General features: G+C 33.8%; 1 protein-coding gene and 1 pseudogene across 6 annotated transcripts in view; both read left to right on the plus strand.

Annotated features, from left to right (window-relative positions):
* Positions 1 to 20957, plus strand: part of RUNDC3B (RUN domain containing 3B) — a 171555-nt gene that overhangs the window by 70302 nt on the left and 80296 nt on the right. For all 6 annotated transcript variants that reach the window (XM_004431307.3, XM_014788146.2, XM_004431308.3 and 3 more), the window contains 3 exons: positions 2309 to 2394; positions 14071 to 14160; positions 16478 to 16558. In XM_004431307.3, coding sequence (XP_004431364.1) covers positions 2309 to 2394; positions 14071 to 14160; positions 16478 to 16558 — 257 coding nt within the window. The remainder of the gene's footprint in view (positions 1 to 2308; positions 2395 to 14070; positions 14161 to 16477; positions 16559 to 20957) is intronic.
* LOC106801965 (small ubiquitin-related modifier 2 pseudogene) lies at positions 6914 to 7987 on the plus strand (annotated as a pseudogene).

A 20957-nucleotide genomic window follows, 5' to 3' on the forward strand; every position in this document is an offset into this window, starting at 1 on the left:
TAAAGCTCTTAAAACAGAGTCAAGCATATATTAATTGCATTCTAAAGAAGTGTTGACTTACTTTTACCATTATCTAACTGATAAAGTCTAAAATCTTAAACCTAAGTTTCCGGCTTTCTCAATTCATAGCTCCAACAGTCTTTAATAAGTCTGTTTATCTACTGTTCTAGTGAGCGTTCTTTTGCTGAAAGAAAAGGAACTGTTAAAATGAGCACAATTTATTATTACAGTATAACAGAGAATTCCCAAAACATCCAAGGACAGGAAACTAGGTGCAGCCCAGTGTTGTATGGACTGAAATTAATAAATCAGAAAATAAGACTTTCCTCACATTTCTTATCTAGCAATGGCACAAGTCTCCTGTGTCTTTCTCTGGAGAGCAACTTTCTCTGCTTCTGTTGGTGAAATCGTAGCCTTTTGATTCAAGCCACCACTACTAGTCTCTGTGTATTTTAGATGAAATTTCAAGAGGGAAACTTGAGACTGCTGGCCAGTAGCTTGCTTCTTCCTTCCTCTGTTCCAGTCAGCCACAGCTAATTGTATGTTTCCCTAGGCTTACTCAGCAGGAACAATGGACTGAGCACTGGACAAACTGAAAGAGATTTTGAGCTTAATGAAACTACACCCATATCATTCCTTTATTTCCCAACAGTACTGCTCCTCCTAGCCTGATAGGTTTTACCGCTGTCTAGATTGACTCCTTTTTGATATGTCCTATGCAAGAGTTGGGTGAATTCACTGGAGTTGTAGACATTTCTTAAGAATGCTTTTTTTCCCTCCCTACTGGTAGTTGACCATCATAAATATTGATTAGTGTCCTTTATTCTCAATGGCCGTTGCAGTGTTTTGATTTTCTATGTAGTCAATCTGTATGGATTTTCTGGAGATTTGTGAAAGGGTTGAGTGAAAATGAAAGTAATTGAATTATAAAATTCTCACTACAAATATGATCTGTTACATTCTTTCATTCTAAACAGAGGGTCCAGAAGAAATGCTTTGGATTATAAAAAAAAATCCACTGGCTAGACTCAACTATTGAGTGATGTTACCTCTTTTCAAAAGTAAAGTTAAATTATTCACATTTAGTCAGAATCGTCTGTTGCTGTGATTTTGTTCTAGCATATGCTTCTGGGGTATTTTTGTTGTTTATTTGATTTTTCTGGTTTAAATGTTTGGTAATCGTTTTTAGAATTTTCTGGGGGCACCAAATTCAGTAACCCATGATTTGGATGCATGATAAATAATGAAATTTGGTTCATTATTAGTTGTGTAAAAGCTCTCACTGGAAGGATAGGTGGGAAATTCTCTTAAATAAGTGGTGTTGATACCCGCTTAACACAAGGTTGACATAAGGGAAGCCATATTATAGATGTACTGTAACTGTAACTTTGAATGGCCTCTGATTGACTAAGCCAGACATGCTCTGTAGTTTTTATAGCCCCTCCCAGCTTCTATAAGTTAATAACTTTGTTCTTTTGAGCTCCTTAAGAATGTGATTACCCCTTGGGCAGAGAGTCTATGCTGATAGCCATCATTACTGACAACTGAAAGATCAGGGTATACGGCATTGCTCCAGTCTCTGATGCATATCCAGTAAAACGAAAGACTATCAGGAACTAAGACCAGATGTCTGCCCCGACCTGGAGATCAGATGGATACCCCCACCAAGAGACCAGCTGCCTACGCCACCCAGAGACCAGCTCCATATATAACTGGCCTGTAGTCTTTGTTCTGGAAGATGGTTCTTTTGGACATTAGTCGACCATCTTCCCCCTTGCTAGCAAGCTGTAATAAAAAGTCCTTTCTCTCCTGCCACCTTGCCTCTTGACTGTTGGCATGTCTTGCGGTGGGCAGACGACCCCCTCCTTGGGTGGTAACAGTGTGAGACTGATTGTTTTTATTAATGAGAACATGTTTTATAAGGGAACTCCTTTTAATTGGCACGTTGATCTTGGGCATTGAAGTAGAGAGTTGTGTCTTATGATTATGTTATATGATTCAAAAGAAGTCTCTAACTCAAGTAACTCAATGTTAATGGTTCTGTCTCTTCAGAGGATAGAAAGGTAATCTGACTTGCTGTACCCTATACTTTCAGAGAAACAAAATATGTACCATATATATTATACATAATAAAAATTTACCTATTCTTATCTACTTAAATATTTTTCTTAGTCTTTGTCAACTGTTTATTTTGAATGAGTTGTTCTTTCCATATTAAAATGCTTGTATTTTTGATGACACAGTGGGCAAAATATTTTTTAACTTCTAATTTTTTCTTTCATATTTGATTCTTTCTTCTTCCTTTTAGGGTAGAGCCTGGATCAGAGTAGCACTCATGGAAAAACATTTATCTGAATACATCTCTACAGCTCTGAGAGACTTCAAAACAACCAGGTTTAAAAGTTCTTTTAATTTTCAAATATATGTTTGAAAGAGTCACCTAAAGACTTAGATATAAGAATAGAATGAAGACATTCATTTCTAAAGTCCTCAACTATTTTATTTCCTTATTTTTGTACTGCTTAGATAAATCCACTGTCTTCTCAGGAAAATATAATTTGTCAACTTCTTTCAACACTTGAAGTTTCATTCTCTCCACAGACTTTTCCCTGACCAATTTGAAGAAAAATCTAACTACGAAATTCCTATAGCATTCTTTCTCTTTCTACACTACAACATTTATTTATTTCTTTGCTTATAAAGAATATAAATGAATCATTCACTTCTTTAATTCATATATATAATTATGATTGCTCAGTTGTCTTTTTAGGGTAGTCTGTACCAATGTTGTTTTTCTTAGATTATATTAGACTTGAAGATGACATACTGTGTCATGTGAAAAACAAGACTTTACTAATTTCTTACGATGGTAGAAAAAAGGTTCATATTAAGACATCATTCTTATTGAGCTCTGGTCTACTAATCTATGTTTTAGTTATATGTTATATAACATATATAGCATATGTTTTATTACATATATGTTTAGTTATATATGTTTTAGTTATAGCTTTTGTTAAAGAAACTACTTCTCCATATCAAGAGTATTTCTAAATGAAAATATTTAATAATTTCAATACCTTAGGCTTATACTATTCAATACAGTAGCCACTAATTACATGTCGCTATGTAAATTAAAATTAGTTAAGATTAAATAACATTACAGATTCATTTCTTCAGTTGCTGTATCACATTTCAGGTGTTCAATATCTGTGTGTGGCTAATGGCTACCAAATTGGACAGCACAGATATAGAACATTTTCTTCATCACAGAAAGTTCTTATGCACAGCACTGCCTTAGACACTTCTAAATTACCATACTTATTTCTACCTTATTAATTGTATTTCTGAAGGAGAAGAAAAGAGTGACAACTATGTACCAGTTTTGATAGAGAAAATTAGGCATATGTATAAGGAAATCGTGTGTCTGGGATCTTCATTTCCATGTCCTGATGCAGTATTTGACATTTTGGATTTTGAGAAAATCTGGGCATTTATTATGACACATTCTTAGCTTTAAGTAGCTGGTACAAATTACAATATCTTTACTTAGGTGCTCTATATTTTTAGGTAATAAAGTAGTAAATTTTTCAGTTGCTAGATACAAAGAAAAATTATCATAATTATAAATTTGACCAGGATAGAAAGACTTTTAACTAAAAGAAGTATTTGTGTAAAGTAAATCTGATATATACCTATTGAATTCTTTTAAAGCAATATGATAATCTTGGGATATTTCTAAAGATAGACAGTGAGATGGTGATAAACTTTTAGACATTTGAAATGAACCTTATGAAATGAAACATTTGTTTCTTTTATTTATCATCACTAGTAAATAAGTTTAATTATGAGAGGTATTAAATATTGAAGATACTAAGGCTTTGAAAATAAAAATACTACTAGAATCTCATAGATCAAACCTAAAAATCCAAAATTAATGAAATCAAAACCAAGTTTACACAATAATCTCCTATGCAATAACGAGATTATATTAAAGTTATGATAGTCTTTTCTAAATAGAAATTAAAGCATTAATAATCTCTCTAAGTTGTTAGTCTTGTTTCTTAGTTTAGACAATTGGGTGGGGTAGAAATAATTCTTGAATAGATTATTTTTAGAATAAGTAGTTTAAATATTGAAGGGAAATGCTTTTTCTCTTGTTCTTAGGTGTTAGCCGTCCTTTTTTAAAAAAGGAAATGATTCAGCTCTAAAGAAGTCCATGAAGTAAAAATAATATTCTTGTAACAATATATAAATATGCATTATTCAAACAGAAACATGGCTTAGTATGTTTATACACACACACTCAAATATGTAATATTTATATACACACATACACAGTATTTAAATGTGAATGTAGTGGCTCTGTAATTCTCAAGAAAGGAAGTAAGTAGGGATTTGTTTCAGAATTCTCATCTTAGTGGTTAACTAAAAAAAATGCAGTTGCAAAAAGACAAGGAAGTGTTTTTTGACTATTTACACAATTTTTTTTACCGAAATCAAGCCAAAGATACTTCTTAATTGTAAATAAATTTGTTTAAAAACTTCTAGCCAAAACATATCTATTTGGAAGATTAGGTTTGTAAAATACAAGCAAACTGTTGGAAGGAATAGTTATACCTTACCTTTTGTCTGGATGCTTCCTCAATAATGAGAAATGATCTCTAATCCTTTAGGAATCTGGAGAGTATTTGAATCAAGTGATTTCTTCTTGTTCTACTCTTCACAGATAAAGAGTAATGACGTCCTTTAAAATGGTGATACAAGTGTTTACCCCAGTACAGAAGGAGGAGCTACATGAGCTAAGACAGCCAAGCTTGAAAGTACTAATCAGTGAAAATCCAAGGATAAGATTGGGTGGAGGAAGTATGGGGACAGAAACACAATACCTCCTCTTCTTGGAGTACATGACTATGGCTCCAAAGTGTTAGAGAAATTCATGTGCTCTTTTTGCTAGGGTGAAGGATGTCTTGGTGAGCAATTGAAAAAAAGCCTTTGAAGAGTTTCATGGTTTAGGGACTGGGATGTTATTGGGAAATAGCCAGAGGTAGGAAGTTGACAGAAGAGTAGAATCTAAGCTAAAAAAAAAAAAAAGTGGGAAATTGTTTTGGTAGGTTCCTGGGAAGACCTAGAATTAGAGAATTAAAGTACAGACTGAATTAGTTTGCTCAAAGTTTTAATTTCTCCCCACCCACAGATTGAAAAATAATCAGAAAAGTTAAGCTAAAAAATACAAATATGACATTTGAAACAAGACTGAAAGTATTGTGGTAAGATTTTGAAGTAACAAATACAGAAAATATAAAGTAGAGATAAAATTAACTTTATGGAGACGTGTTTATTACTTTCCAGTTGCACCACAGTATTTAATTTATAATGACAAAAGTTGCATTCAGAAGAAGTTTTAATTATCTTGATATTATAGTAGGAGTAAGAGAAGAAGTAAAGTATAAATAAAATTTTAGAAATTACTGAGCTTTCACAAAATGAAAAAAAAAAATAGTTGATAAACACTTTTCTCAATTATAGAAAAGTAGGTAGAATAGTGTTAAATTACCACCATTTCAAAAGCCAAGAAAGACTTTGGGAATTTGAATCTGTTTAAAAGTTGTACGTTATTAAGATGAAAAAGTAAACATTATTATTATTATCATCATCATCATCATCATCATCATCATCCTTATTCTTGGTGAGGAAGATTTGCCCTGAGCTAACATCCGTTGGCAGTCTTCCTCTTTTTTTTTTTTTTTTTTTTTTTTTGCTTGAGGAAGATTAGCCAGGAGCTAATATCTATGCCAGTCTTCCTCTATTTGTATGTGGGATACCTCCACAGCATGGCTGATGAGTGGACTGTGCCTGGGACGTGAATTCACGAACCTGGGCTGCTGAAGCAGAAGCGCAGAACTTGAACCACTTGGCCATGGGGCCAGCCTCATGAAGTAAACATTATTAAAAGATGCTTGTGGACTGCTGCCTCACGGCATAAACAAAAATTACCTCAAAATGGATCAGACTTAAACGTAAAACTCGTAGAAGAAAACGTAGATGTAAAGCTTTGTGACCTTGGATTAGGCAGTAGTTTGCTAGATATGATACTGAACACATAAACAACAAAAGGAAAAATAGATAAATTGGATATAATCAAAATTAAAAACTCTGTGCTTCGAAGAACACCATTAAGAAAGTGAAAAGAGGACCCATGGAATGGGAGAAAATTTTTGCAAAGCATATGTCTGATAAGGGACTTATATCTGGAATATATATAAAGAACTCTTACAGCCCAGAAATAAAAAAAAAAATTTAAATATGGGCAAAGAATCTGAATAGACATTTTTCCAAAGAAGATCCACAAATGACCAGTAAACATGTGATAGATGTTTAACATCATTAGCCATCAGGGAAATGCAAATCAAAACCACAAGATACCACTGCACACCCATTAGGATAGCTGCAGTCAAAAGAATATATAATAACAAGTGTTGACAAGGATGTGGAAAAATTGGAACCATCATACATTGATGGTGGGAAAGTAAAATGATGCAGCCACTTTGAAAAACAGTCTGGCAGTTCCTCACAAGGTTAAACATAGAGTTACCGTATGACCCAGTGACCCAGCACATGACTCCTAGATATGTATATATATATTTCCAAGAGAATTATAAAATATGTTCACAAAAAATGAGTACACAAATGTTCATAGCAGCATTATTCCTAATAGCCAAAAAGTGGAAACAACCCAAATGTCCATCAACTGATGAACGAATTAGCAAAATGTATATTCCATAAGGTGGAATGTTATTCAGTCATGAAAAGAAATGAAGTACTTCTGCAGCTGCTCCTGGTGTTTGCTTGTGTGCTGGTTCTGAGGGACCTGGTACCTCTTTTGTGAAGTGGTAACTGAGGAGACTCTGCAGCTCACCATGGCTGATGAAAAGCCCAAGGAGTCAAGACTGAGAACAACAATCATTAATTTGAAGGTGGTAGGGCAGGATGGTTCTGTGGTGCCGTGTAAGATTAAGAGGTATCCATGGCTTAGTAAATGAAAGCCTATTGTGAACGACAGGGTTTGTCAATGAGGCAGATCGGATTCCCATTTGAACAGCAGCCAATCAATAAAACAGACTCACCTACACAGTTGGAAATGGAGGATGAAGATACAATTGATGTGTTCCAGCAGCAGACAGAAGGTGTCTACTAGAGAGGGAAACTGCTACTTTACTTGGAACTCTGTTCCTACAGACCAAGAGTACATTCTCAGTTGGAAAACTGCAATTTGGTTCCACCACATCCTAACTACTACAGTATAGTTTTGTCTATTCTTTGATTTTCCCCTCCCTTGTTTCTTTATTGTACATAAAGTAACTGATGTATGTGCACAAGCATATTGCTTTTCTTTTTTTAAACTAAATGGCCAATGGTATGTTTTGATTGACATTAAATAGAGACGGGATGGGGAAAAATACTGGTTCTGTGAAAATACCCCTTTTCTCCATTGGTGGCATGCTCATTCAGCTCTTCACACTCCAGTCAGTTATTTTGCTTTCACTGTTTAACAAAAACAAAAAAAGAACAACATAAAAATCCTTGAATACCTTGTTCAATTGGAGAAATTTGGTGTTTTTCACTTATGATTGTAAAACCAAGGACAGTTTTATAACTGTTTTGTACGTAGCTGTTACATGTAGGGCAGTCTGTCTTTAAGTAGGGTTAAGTTACTCAAAAAGAAATGAATCCTAGATAGTTTTCCCTTTAAGTTAAGTGTCTTATTGTTTAAACTTCTTGTTTTAAAAAAAAGGAATAAAGTACTGATACATGCTACAACATGGATGAACTTTGAAAACATTTTACTGTCAAAGAAGCCAGTTACAAAAGCCCAGATAGTGTATGATTCCATGTATATGAAATGTTCAGAATAAGTAAATCTATACAGACAGAAAGATCAGTGGTTGTGTGAGTGGGGCAGGGGTTGGTGGGGGAGGAAAGTGTTGGAGGGAAATGGGGTGTGACTGCTGATGGGTACATGGTATCTTTGGGGGGGTAATGAAAATATGTTAAAATTGGTTATAGTGATAGTTTAACAACTCTGTGAATACACTAAAAGCCGCTAAATTGTACATTAAATGATGAATTATATAGTATGTGAACTATATCCCAATAAAGCTGTTTTAAAATTTTTTTTAAGGCTTATTGAAGTTATATGTGAGGTAAGAAAGATAAATAATACAGGTTTTTGTGACTAAGGAAGGAAGGGAAGTGAGTTCCACTACTGCACAGGGAAAACATAAAATCTTAAATGTAAGGTTGTCTCTAGAATAGTTCAGTTTTAAAAATTCTGATTAATAATTCAACTATTGTCCTTTTGTGTTGTCTGTAAAAATAATGTTTGGCTTACTAAATATCTAAAAGTTCTTATAATAAATTTTGTTTCAGAATTTGTTCTTTCTAAATTTGCATGCAAACAGTAATTCTACATATTTCTGGAAACAAGAAAAGCTTCAGGATATATTTGGCTTATCTTTCTGTAGTAGAGATAAACATGATCTTCCTGGTCTTCCATACAGACGTGTGACTTGAGAGTAATAATTCTAACTGCTCTTTTAAAATTGCTATTTAGAGAGAACTAGATATTTCCATTAACTTTCATTTGTACAAGACCTCCTTTCATTAGAAAAATGAACCTATCATAAGTGAATGCTGTTGCTCCTATCACCAAACACACCTTAGCCCTGTTCCCTTTGTTCTTTTTTGTTGTGATGGAATGTCTCTCCTATCAGAGGCTAATTTCTTCTAGATCCTATCCCCACTCACCTCTTCCCTTAGTTATCACCTTTCTCTCTCCTCATTCTCAACCTCTTTCCCACTGCTGGATCATTCCCAACCATATAGAAACGTATACTGGTATCTCCTACCTTAAAAAGACAAACTTCTCCATTGAACCTGTATTTCCTTCTGCTACTGCTCATTTCCATGTGCTGCTTCATCACCACACTTCTTAAAAATGTTTGTACACACTGTCATCATTTCCTTACCTCAGAGTCACCTCTAGCCACTCTTGTCCGGCTTCTGCCCCTCACCACTCCACCAAGGATTATTTTTAAAAGAATGCCAATAATCTACAAGCTACTAAATTCAGTGGACGTTTCTCTGTCCACATTGTACTCCATCTTCCAGCTAACATAGTTGAATACTTCCTCTTTCTTAAAAAACCTCTTTCCCTCTAACTTGTTATAGAACATTCCCTGGCTTTTCCTTCTCCCTCTGTAGTTGCTCTTTCTCCGGCTTCTTTTCCTCTTCACAAATTCTAAGTATTAATACTGTGACTTGTGACTAAGGAAGGAAGGGAAGTGAGTTCCACTATTCTGGAACTCAGTGTGGGCTCAGTCCTCCGTTGTCTGCTCTTCTTTCTCTATTCATTTTTCTTTCTCTTTCTCTTCCTAGGGTTTCATCCATCTCCCTATGGCTTTAAATACCACCTATATGATCATGACACCACATTTAAATATCTACCTAGATAGTTCAGATATCTTGATTTTTTTCCCCCTCTTGGCCCGTTCACTCCCTTCTTAGCAAATGGTTTTACTGCCTACTTACATGGCTGATCAAGACAGAATCTAAAGTTCATATTTGATTCTTCTTTCTCCCTCATTCTCTGTAATCATTCCATTAGCGTGTCTTGTCAATCCTGTCTCCAAAATCTGTCTGGAATCTATCCATTTACCTTTATCTCTATGACTGCTCCAGTAATGCTTACCTCTCTTATCTCTTGCCTACACTCCCCGATTGGCCTTCCAACTAAGCTTCCAGTTGGCCCCTTCCAGGAGCCATCCAGCTTCCAGCCAATCTTCTAATATAATATTGTATGTCAATTTCACTTAAAAAAAAAAAAAAAAGTAAAAGGGGTCGTGTTAATTCCCACTTAAAACTTTGAAATAGTTTCTCTGCAAACACATTTCCTGGAGTCAAATTCTGGTTTCACCACATTCTAGCTGTGGAATCGTGGGCAAGTTGCTTAATCCCTCTGTGGCATAGTATGTGCTGGTAAAGTGAAAGAAGATAATTCATATAAAGCACTGAAACCATGCCCAGCACTCAATAAATGTCCACAGTTATTACTAATGTTACATGGCTCTACAAAGCCCTGTATGTTCAGACTTCTGTGGGCCTAAGGCCTCAGGCTAACCACTTGAGAATCCCTTTCCTAATGACTTTCTTCAAAGTTGGGTTCTCCGATTTTTCTCTACCTCAACAACCTATTTACTTTATACTGCTGATCATCATCTCTGATTATCTTTTTCTTTTGTTTGTTGCCTGTCCTGTACCCTAGACTACAAGCTCCACAGAGAGGGACCGTGTTTAGCTTGTTCACCTTTTTAACTCTGGTGCCTAGCACATTTCTTACCACACAGTAGGAATTTCTTATATATTTGTTGATAAAATAATTAATGAATCTCACATGCTTATAGCAAGACCGTTGGAGATTTACTTTTTGATCAGTTTTTCCTTCTGATTCAACTTGACTTTCCCTAGAATATAACATTTATTTATAACGCTGTAATCTGTTTTGCATGTCATGAGAGAGAATTTTCTTATCTCCTCTCTTCAAGTTTCATATATAGAGACTAAAGTGGGGAAGAGAACAAAAGTATTGGTAATGAAATATCTTTGGTTTATAAGATAAGCTTTCTCATATTTTAATATTGCACTTTCAGTGTGTAAAAGAACTTCTCTCAAAAAAAGGAAATTTTGAGGCATGATACTGTGCAGTATCAGCATAATCTGTACTGGTTGTTCACCTTGGATGCCAACCAAAGGATATTTGTTATTGAAGTATCAGAAAGGCCTTTAAAATAGTCTTACAGAATGAACACTAAAAATAGCATTATAAAGACATATTTCAATTAGAGTTAAATTATGTGTTAAGAGAAGTGTTATCCTTATGAAGGTATTATTTTAAATGCTTTTCTAGTTTCTAATATTTTTCTAGTCAACCTACAAATAATTGGAATGAGTATACCTAATAAAAAGAGGAAGGTTTTCTTTCAGATCACAGTAATATCAAATGGTTGCTCACAATTTTCCTTTGCTTCTAAAATACAAAACTTCTTTAAAGATATATTCTAATATGTAAATCTTTAAATGGAAGTTTTATGTGTATTTTTCACCTTGGTACTTTCAATATTTATGATACATTTTTGCAGTTCAGTACACTGTTTTGGTTAGACTCTTCTCATAAAAATATTTTCTTTAGGACAAAAAATATTTTCAACAAAAGAAAAGGAATTTTTTTAGTGTATATCTTACTGTTATTGGATTAGTCATCTTAGACTTTTCTCTTGGCTCATTTGTTATATAACCTTGGTTATGTAAGCAAACTTTATTAATGCTCCAGTTTTTCACGAGATAAATGAAGAGGTTCAAAGCCTACAATCTTTTGAAGCCTTTGAAAGTATTGATAACAGGAATCAGATTTTCAGTCAAAATTATTGATATGCTGATTTGATTAAGGAAATGAAAAATGAATTTTTCCTAACAGCTTCTGTCTCTTTAGTACACATGAATGACTTGTCTTTGATTAAATGATAAAAATATGATCTTTTTCAATTTGGATCACTTCAGTATTCTTTTAAATACTGAATTAAGTTATTTTTAAAATGTTATCTCAAACTTAGATGTGTATTTTATGCAAAATACTTTTTTTCTTAACCAGAACTAAAAATGAAAACAATGGATGATTCTCTTAAGTAGCCCTTCCTCTTATATTTGTCCTCTCCTCCCCTCTGTTGCGGTAAATACTGTTGTATTAAACCAGGTCTGTGCAATATTATGCTTCAGGTATGATTTTATTTGAGTGGAATTATTGATTTCACATGGAGCAAGCATTTCATTTGTGTTGGGGTTAGCTTAAAAAATCATTAGTAGGGGCCGGCCTGGTGGCATAGTGGTTAAGTTCTCGTGCTCTGCTTCAGAGGCCTGGGGTTCACAAGTTCGAATCTGGGCACAGACCTATGCACCGCTTATCAAGCCATGCTGTGGCAGGCGTCCCACACATAAAGTAGAGGAAGATGGGCACGGATGTTAGCCCAGGGCCAATCTTCCTCAGCAAAAAGAGGAAGATTGGCAACAGATGTTAGCTCAGGGCTAATCTTCCTCATACACACACACAAAAACATTAGTAAAAGTAAAGCCAAAAAAATCATTAAAATAATATTATATACACATATATAAAAGACCTTTAGACTTTAAAAGATTTCTAAAACCAGATAGTTTTGTGTTTGTTTTTGGTATTCTTCAACAGTTGCTAAAACAATATTAACATTAGGAAGCAAACAAGAATAGTTTTATCTGACTCTTAGAATGTACTTTTAAACCTGGTAAGCTCAAGATGGGGAATAGAAAAAGTAGACCTTTTCTTATATAGGGAAATACTAGCAATAATGGTTGCCAGCATCAAAAACCAGAATTCTTTTCTGACACGTGTCCCAAAGAATTTGGTGGTGTAAAACCATTGAAATCATATTCTTCTGGAGTTGATAAAATATTCTGTCAACAGCCAACTTAGCCATTGGGGCAGGGACAAAATCTCAGATATATAGATTTGTCTAAATATCTCTTTTTGTGGAACACTTCCATTGAATATGTAAAAAATCCTTCCATTTATTTTACTAATCTTTGTTAGGCTGGAAGTTTTAATTTTTTTTCCTTTTATATAAATCAATAAAAGCAATTCTCGTATTTCCAGGGAAACAGACAACATCTGTTCCAAGCTAGTCTTCCCCCCATATTTGTTTGTAACCTCACATCTGTCAGAGGGTAGTTATCTCTTATTTTCCTCTTTGTATTTTTGTTATTCATTTAAAATTCCTTATGAACCATAACATAAGTTAAATTTTCTTTAAATATTTCTGTTTACTAATATGGTTTAATAGAACATATACAGAACTTAAAGTAAGAAGAACGGGGTTTCCTCCTTGAGCAATTCATCCACATGAGCTTGGGCAAATCGTTTTAACGTTAACTCTTGATGATAAATTTGAAACTCATGACAATTTCTTCCACATTTACTTCAAGTAAGTGTAAGGCTTTTTTGCAAGTATCAAATGATATGTTTGTAAAAGTATTTAGTAAACTGTGAACTTTTCAGAATTGATGGTGGGATTTTGAGCACATTAAAATCTTTTTGCAGCCTTTATAAATTCGTGGATACTGAAAAGAGCAAGACAAATTTCATTTACTAAAATGTTTTCCCTTTAGTTAGTGGAGTGTTATAGAATGGTGTTCACTGTCTATATGTGGTATAAGTAGATGTAACAATTTAATGATCCCTGGTTACTGAACATAAAGTAGTTTTTGCATAATATTATTTTTAAAAAGAAGTAAATTCAGTGATCTTACATTCTTTTCTGGAAAAATACATTAGGCCCATATTATGATATTTTTAAAAAATATTTATTTTAAATATTTTCAAATAAAATTTTAGCATTTTAAAAACTAATATTTACAAAACAGATGGCTTTACAGGAATTAGCCAAGATAGATTCATATTCACGTTTTGTCAGAGATAATGAATACTTTCTTTTTCTTATGCAGCCACTTTGGTAGCCCATCTACAGTGTTAAAGTTAGTATTGCAGTGTTAAAGGTTAGCACAAATTACTAATAACCCTTGGAATTACAGAAAAACAGAATGTATATTTGTGTTTGTTCTATGTCTAGAACAATAGTCTACATAGTTTTAAAAATAGACCAGTATAAATGACCGTGAATTTGCTGTCATTCAGATTACATTTATATTGCTTCACTATTAGGAAAAAATGCTAGGTACTCTAGAACCATTGAAAGAGTCACTTTGGGGATTCTATTTAAGAGAGGTGGAAACGCTTAGAATGATTTTTTGTCATATTGGCAGTTTTTGTTTTTTTCTAAATATCTACAAGACTTAGGTGATCCAAGTATGTTTTTATTTTGATAAATAAAATTTAGTTTTTTCTACTTTAGTTTGGCCTCTAAGTGATTTCTCTAGATGAAACTTCAGTCTGTTTTTAATATTTATTTATTCACCTATTTCATTTTTTAGGAGATTTTATGAGGATGGAGCAATTGTCTTGGGTGAGGAAGCAAATATGCTTGCTGGCATGCTGCTTGGACTCAATGCTATTGATTTTAGGTACTTAATCTTACTAAATATGTTTAGTTCTTAAATTATTCTACTTCATAATAGTTTCTACTTATGATTTTTTCCTTCCAGTTTTCTAAGTAAAGCACACAGTTGGGTGTTGATATTTGATTCATATTGTTCCCTTTCAAATGACATCAGTTTTCTAAAAGGGTTTACTCTCAGAAGAGAGACTGTCTCAAACTTAAGAAATTAACTGACAGGCTTGCTCTCTTGTTGGGTTAAAAAAAGCCTTAGACTGCATCCTCCCAAGCAGAAAGTCGTGTACTCTGGTAGCACTGAAGGAAGGTTTTGGATCTTATCTCTTAGTATTTTTCAGCTACTGCTTTAAGTGAAAAGAAATACACTAAAAGTAGAGTCAAAGCCAGAAAGATTTTCATTATCTCATGTGTTGAGATAAAGAAGATCCTGACAGGATATCTTGAGTATCTTATGTTTCTTGTATTATGTATCTAAAATATAAAAAAATTAATATTTGCTTTTATTATTAGTAAGATGAATTGATTCCAGACTAAGATGACAAGTACTAAAACTGCACAATGTGAGTTCTTTTTAGATTTATGGAAGCATCTTTTTGCATTTCTTTAATTGATTCAAGATTTTACATTATACTAAAAGTAGAAAGTTTGTCTACAACAAGAACTCAAATATAAGAATAAAGGATATATATTTTTATTGAAATATCACTTAAAATGCAAGAATATTAACAAAATAAGTATAAAACTTAAATGAAATATACTTTTGGGTCTTGAATTAAAGAGTTACACTATCCGTTTTCACTGAGGTTACCTTTTTCTAGTAAGTCACTTCCTTTTCAAAATATTTATCATTTTATAACTTTCCTCTATTTAAGATTTAATAAGGTAGTGTTAGGTTAATTAGCTTAATTGTTTAGGATGAACATGATAGATGCAATATGAAGATTGTCTGTGATTCCTCTAAGGGTGTTAACTTTTTACATGGCATGCTGCTGGCTCTGTCTAAATCCTTTACAATTTTTCTTTTTTTGTAAAAAAAAAAAAAAAAAACCTGAGATAAGAATATGAACTGTTTTATTGTACCCCATTGGTTCTGTGTAATCAACTGAGAGCAAATGTCTTAAAGATACATTAGTAATGTTTCTGTAAATGAAGAAAAGCCCATATAGTGTGTTCCACTTTGATTCTGTCCTTATTCAAGTCTGAAAAAATGCATATATACCCTTGATATTAATATATTAGTACAAATATTTCAACAGACAAACTTCCAAAGAAACCAGATGATGGGAGTTCATAGATGAATTTTTTCCTTTGAAAGATCAACCTACATCTTATAAATATTCCTATGGTCATCTTCCTAGAAGGTGTACTTTTTCTTTTAACAATAGTAATCATAAGCACGTTTTTTTTTTTAAATCATCCAATTGGATATACCATTGTACGAAACAAAGATTACTGGGTTGGCGGACCAGGAGATCTAGAGTTTCTTTATAGGCTTTACAAGACTCACAGTATGACTTTGGGCAAGTCACTTAACCTTTTCCTTGTTGCCATGGCCTCTTAAAAAGGATTGAATAGATATTAGAAGATTTTTTGCATTCTTTTTAGGTCTAAGATCTAAGACCTTCCACCTGTTCAGGTAGTTTAGAAAACCCTCATTTTCTCTCTCTCTTTTTTTTTTTTCTTTGTGAGGAAGACTAGCCCTGAGCTAACATCTGTGGCCACTCCTCCTCTTTTTGCTGAGGAAGATGGGCCCTGGGCTAACATCCGTGCCCATCTTCCTCTACTTTATATGGGACGCCGCCACAGCATGGCTTGACAAGCGGTGAGTCAGTCCACGTCCAGGATCCGAACCTGCAAACCCCAGGACGCTGAAGCGGAGCACGCGAACTTAACCGCTATGTCACAGGGCCAGCCCTCATTTTCTAATTAGTCAGATTTTTTTAGGTGATATTCAGTGTCACCTGAGAATTTATATGTAAATGTGAACAAGTCTTCATTTGAAAGTTCTCTAGTGATGTCCAATAAAGACCAAGATAGTATGAAATAAATAAACAATGTTTGAACAGGTTTCTCAGTAAGTTTTATATTTGCATAATATATTTATATAACAGTGTATTAACTTGCACAATGCTTTGTCATTGGTATTGAAGGTGGAATATCTTTATTGAGGTATTTATTTGTAACAAGTAACATTTAAATTACAAACAAACAAATTCTCCTGCAATTTGATGAAACAAACGTCTCTAACAAGAGATTGTTTATTAACGCTTAAGTTTGATTTAAAATTTTATGTATTAATATGGAATATTTATTGTCTGTTTTCTTAGCTTCTGCCTAAAGGGAGAAGGATTGGATGGCAACTTTCCTGCTGTAATAGACTATACACCATATTTGAAGTTTACCCAAAGGTATTTGACATTTTGAAATATGTTATTGAAATCTTAATTTATAATTGAGTGTCTTGTTGTACAGTGCATTTATCTGATTAAAGTTGCTTTTTATAAAACATTTATTTCAGTGCCAGAAGTCATTGAAACATACAAACTCCAGTTACATTTGAGTGTTTATGTAAATACACAGTTTTTACATAATTAATAATAATAATAATCCCAGCATAGGTATAAGTTTTAAAAACAGCATGTATTTCTATTGCTGTAGTCATTATAACAATAACTTTATAGCTCTCTAGTAGTCCATTGAGATTTCAAAACTATAATTCATTATTTAGACTGTTTTCCATTTTATCTCTATTATAAATAAAAGAATAATGAACATTTTGTGCAAATCAATTTTCTTTTTGTTTCTATTGTGAATTTACAAGAGTTATTCAGGTAAATACAATGAAAAATTTTATGGCTCTTTTTTTTTCCCCCCCAAAGCCCCAGTAGATGGTTGTATGTTGTAGTTGCACGTCCTTCTAGTTGCTGTATGTGGGACGCAGCCTCAGCATGGCCGGAGAAGCGATGCGTTGGTGCATGCCCGGGATCCGAACCCGGGCCACCAGTAGCAGAGTGCGCGCACTTAACCACTAAGCCACGGGGCCGGCCCAAAAAATTTTATGGCTCTTAAAGTGTATCTTTATAAAAGAGTTGTACCAGTTTATCCTGCTACCAGTATTGTGTGAGAATCACAGATTTCTCACAATCTTGTCAGATTGAACATTAATCAGATGAAATCTATAGATTTTCTGAAGGTCTGCTTGCGTTATTGATTTCCTGAATAGAATGATGATCTTTATATACTTTCACAATGTTATGATCAGGCCGAAGCTGTAAGGGAAAGAAAAAGAGAGAGAGAGTGAGTAATATGTATATGTATATATGTAATATATGTATACACACACACACATATTCAAGATGCATTTATTGAGTGCCTAATGTAGGAAAAAAACTTTCCTAGCTACTGGGGATACATAGATGTCAAGAGTATAGGGACTTCATGAACTTCTGAAAAATAATACAACCTCTGACCCCAGGATAATCATCATCTAGTGAGAGAAGTTGGTATTATTTCAGAGCTAGGAGTGTGAAGATATTTTGGTTGCTGAGAGAGAAGGAGGAATAGAGTATTATGGTACCACGATTTCTAATTGAGTAAGTGGATCCCTTGGGAAAAGGGATAATTCTAGTACATTAGATCTAGAAAAGAAGTACAGCAAGAAGATGTTTTGAACAGGCATAACATTATACCGTTTTGGGACATAGTGGATTATAGGACATTTTGTGAAGGTAACAAATAGTTCAAAATAATACTAATAAAAATAATAGTAATAATATTTATTGAATGCTTATCATATGCCAGGCATCGTTCTAAGTGCTTTACTTCTATTAGCTCATTTAATCCTCAAAAGCCAGTGAGATAGGTACTGCTATCCTTATTTTACACATGAGAAAAACTGAAACACAAAGAAGTTAAATAACTTTTCCATAGTTATACAGCTAGTTTATGCAGAGTGAGCCACAAGTCTAGAATTAAAGAGCAAGGTGACAGCTAGAAATAGGAGTTTGGTCATCAACATGTAGGTGCAAAGGCTATTTTTAGTGATTTAAGAAATGACTTAAATTATAAAGATAAATGTAAATACTAATTTTCCTCTCCTACTTACATAAGAGGCTGTAGTAATTATTACAATGCTTTTAAAAGATACAGTAATGGAACCTTCTCAACTAGTGCCCTCAGAATGAATTTAATTGTATATACTCTGTATCTGCAACTACTTAACCACTTTTTGTTTGAATTTTTATGCAATTTTCTCTTTCTTTGATGCACTAATCCAAACATGTGTGTAAAGCTTCCTCTCCTTTATACACTGAGGGATTCCCACCATCTTGTTATAAAGGATACTAAAACAAGAAGAGAAATAACAATTCAACCTAGTCATAAATCAGTTAGCATTACTGGCCATGGAGGTTTTCTTTTAAGGAAGATATAAACTATCCTAATTGTCATACAGAACCAATATTTTAAAAATTGAATTGCTTCTGCTGAAATATACCTGTATTAGACACTTTTTTAAAAAACTCTGTTAGTTTCCTAATTTTAAGAAACCCTAACGGTCTGTCCCTCCCCAAATTACTGCTTTTAATTTATTTGGAAAGTAGTTCATACTCATTGTAGAAAAATTAGAAAATACAGAAAGGTAGATGGAAGAAATTTTGTCAGTCATAATCTTACCTTCAAGAAGCAGCTGCTAGAAACATTAACATTTTGATGGATAGCTTTCCAGCATTTTCTATGCGTAGTTATATTTTTACTTTAGTTAATATGGAATCAAAATGTACTTGTAACTGTTTATTTCCCTTAATACTGTATAATGAACATTTTTGTATGTCATTCATTATCCTTCTACAGCATCATTTCCTAAAGTGAATAGAATTTCATTATCTATAGTGTAATAGGTTCTCCTAGTTATTGTTGGACTTTTAGGGTACCTTCAGTTCAGTATATATACAGTATTGCAGTTAATATCCTTATAACTACATCTTTTTTACAGAACCATGATTATTTCTTTAAGTTAAAATCCTGCAAGTAGAATTTCTGGGATAAACAGCATATATATTTTTAAAGCTTTTGAAATATGCTGTCAAATTGCCGTTCAGAGAGGCCATACCAATTTTGTTTGAATCAGCAATATGTGGGAGTGCCTGCTTCCTACCATTGCCAACTAAGTATTAAAAGTGTGGCCAATTCTATAAATGAAAAATGATTTCCTGTTTTTGTTTTAATTTGCATATATTTGATTGCTGGTGAAGTTGAACTTCTAAAAATATTTATTAATCATTAGTCTTTTTAAGTGGAGTTTTATCCTTCTGAAGCCAAATATATGAAGTACATTAATAGAAAACATCCTAAAATGTATTTCATATTTAAAATTAATTTAAGTTTTAGGTTGTGTACCAGTGAGAAACGGTTGTGTTTTTCTGAGTTACTGCTTGATAGAACTTCAAACGTCTTTCAACATTTTTTTCTTGAGTGGATTTTAGGCCTGAAAAGTCCAGTAGCTAATGATTGTTCGTCTTGTATGATGCCTTCAATTTTTCACTTTTAAGTATAATGCCATCATTAAGATACTTAGAGCTAAGTCTTTGTACTCAAACATGATTATTTCCTAAAGAGGCAAATTTCTACAAACAAAATTGCTGACTTAAAGAGGCTGTACATGATCAAATATGCTGTTAAATTGCCCTTCCTAGATGTAAGATTCCATATACTCTGCCTTTCCCCCCTCTTAGTAGGGATAAACTAATCATTTGCTACCAAAGGCCACTTCTTTGACGTATGCACCACATCCCATCCTCTCTCTTCTATTAAGGTTTTTGCTCCAGCAATTGTTCCCTTCCATTATTTTTCACTTTTCTAGATGTTCCCATGTATCACAGCCTACAGGCATGTTGTTACTTTCCCCATCTTCAAAAATGAAACAGAACCCTTTCTAACCCCGTATTCACTTCTAGCTATTTCTCATTACTCCCTCTTTTATTACAGCACTGTGCCTCCAGAGTTTTTTTTTGTCTCCATTCTCTCTTGAACTTTTCAAATCTAGCTCTAATACCTAACCCTGAACTGTTCTTGTCAAAGGCAGCAGTGATATCTCATTGGCAAATCCAGTGGTTAGTGTCCTTATCTTACCTGACCTTTCAGCAGTGTTTGATACATGTGATTGCTCTCTTCAGCACTCTTCTGGTTTTCCTCCTCTTTCCTCCTCCTTACTCTCCAGTTTTTCCTCATCTCCCCAACCTCTAAATGTTGTACTGTTTCAGAGATCAGCCCTGAATCATCTTCTTTATCTACACTCTTAAGTTTCATCCAGTTTTAAGGCTTTAAACACTATTTTTTTGCTGCTCTTTCCCAAATGTATACTTCTACCTGGAATACTACCCTAAACTCTAGACTTGTACATCTAGCTGCCAACTTGACATCTCCACTTGGATGTATAATAAGCACCTCAAACTAACATGTGTAAAATTGAACTCCTAATTTCTTCCCCCGAAACTTCCTTTAGTCTTTCCCATTCCAAGAATGGTAGTTCTGTTGTTCCAGTTGCTTATGCTCAAAACTTTGGAGTCATCATTGATTTCTCGGTGCCATAATTCATCCGCATTTGCGGTCCATCCGCAAATCCTTTGGCACCATCACTATTATCTCCTTAATTTAAACCTGGCAATTTGCAATTGTGTTCATGCCTCTACCTCTGACTCCTCTGGTTTATTCTCCATCAAGCAGCCAGAGTGATCCTTTTGAAATATACATCAGATCATTCCATTCCTATGCTCAAAACTTTCCAGTACCTTCTTTCCATCTAACTCA

This window comes from Ceratotherium simum, chromosome 1, assembly GCF_057802395.1.
Source record: "Ceratotherium simum simum isolate JZ-2026a chromosome 1, ASM5780239v1, whole genome shotgun sequence".
Taxonomy (NCBI): Eukaryota; Metazoa; Chordata; class Mammalia; order Perissodactyla; family Rhinocerotidae; genus Ceratotherium; species Ceratotherium simum.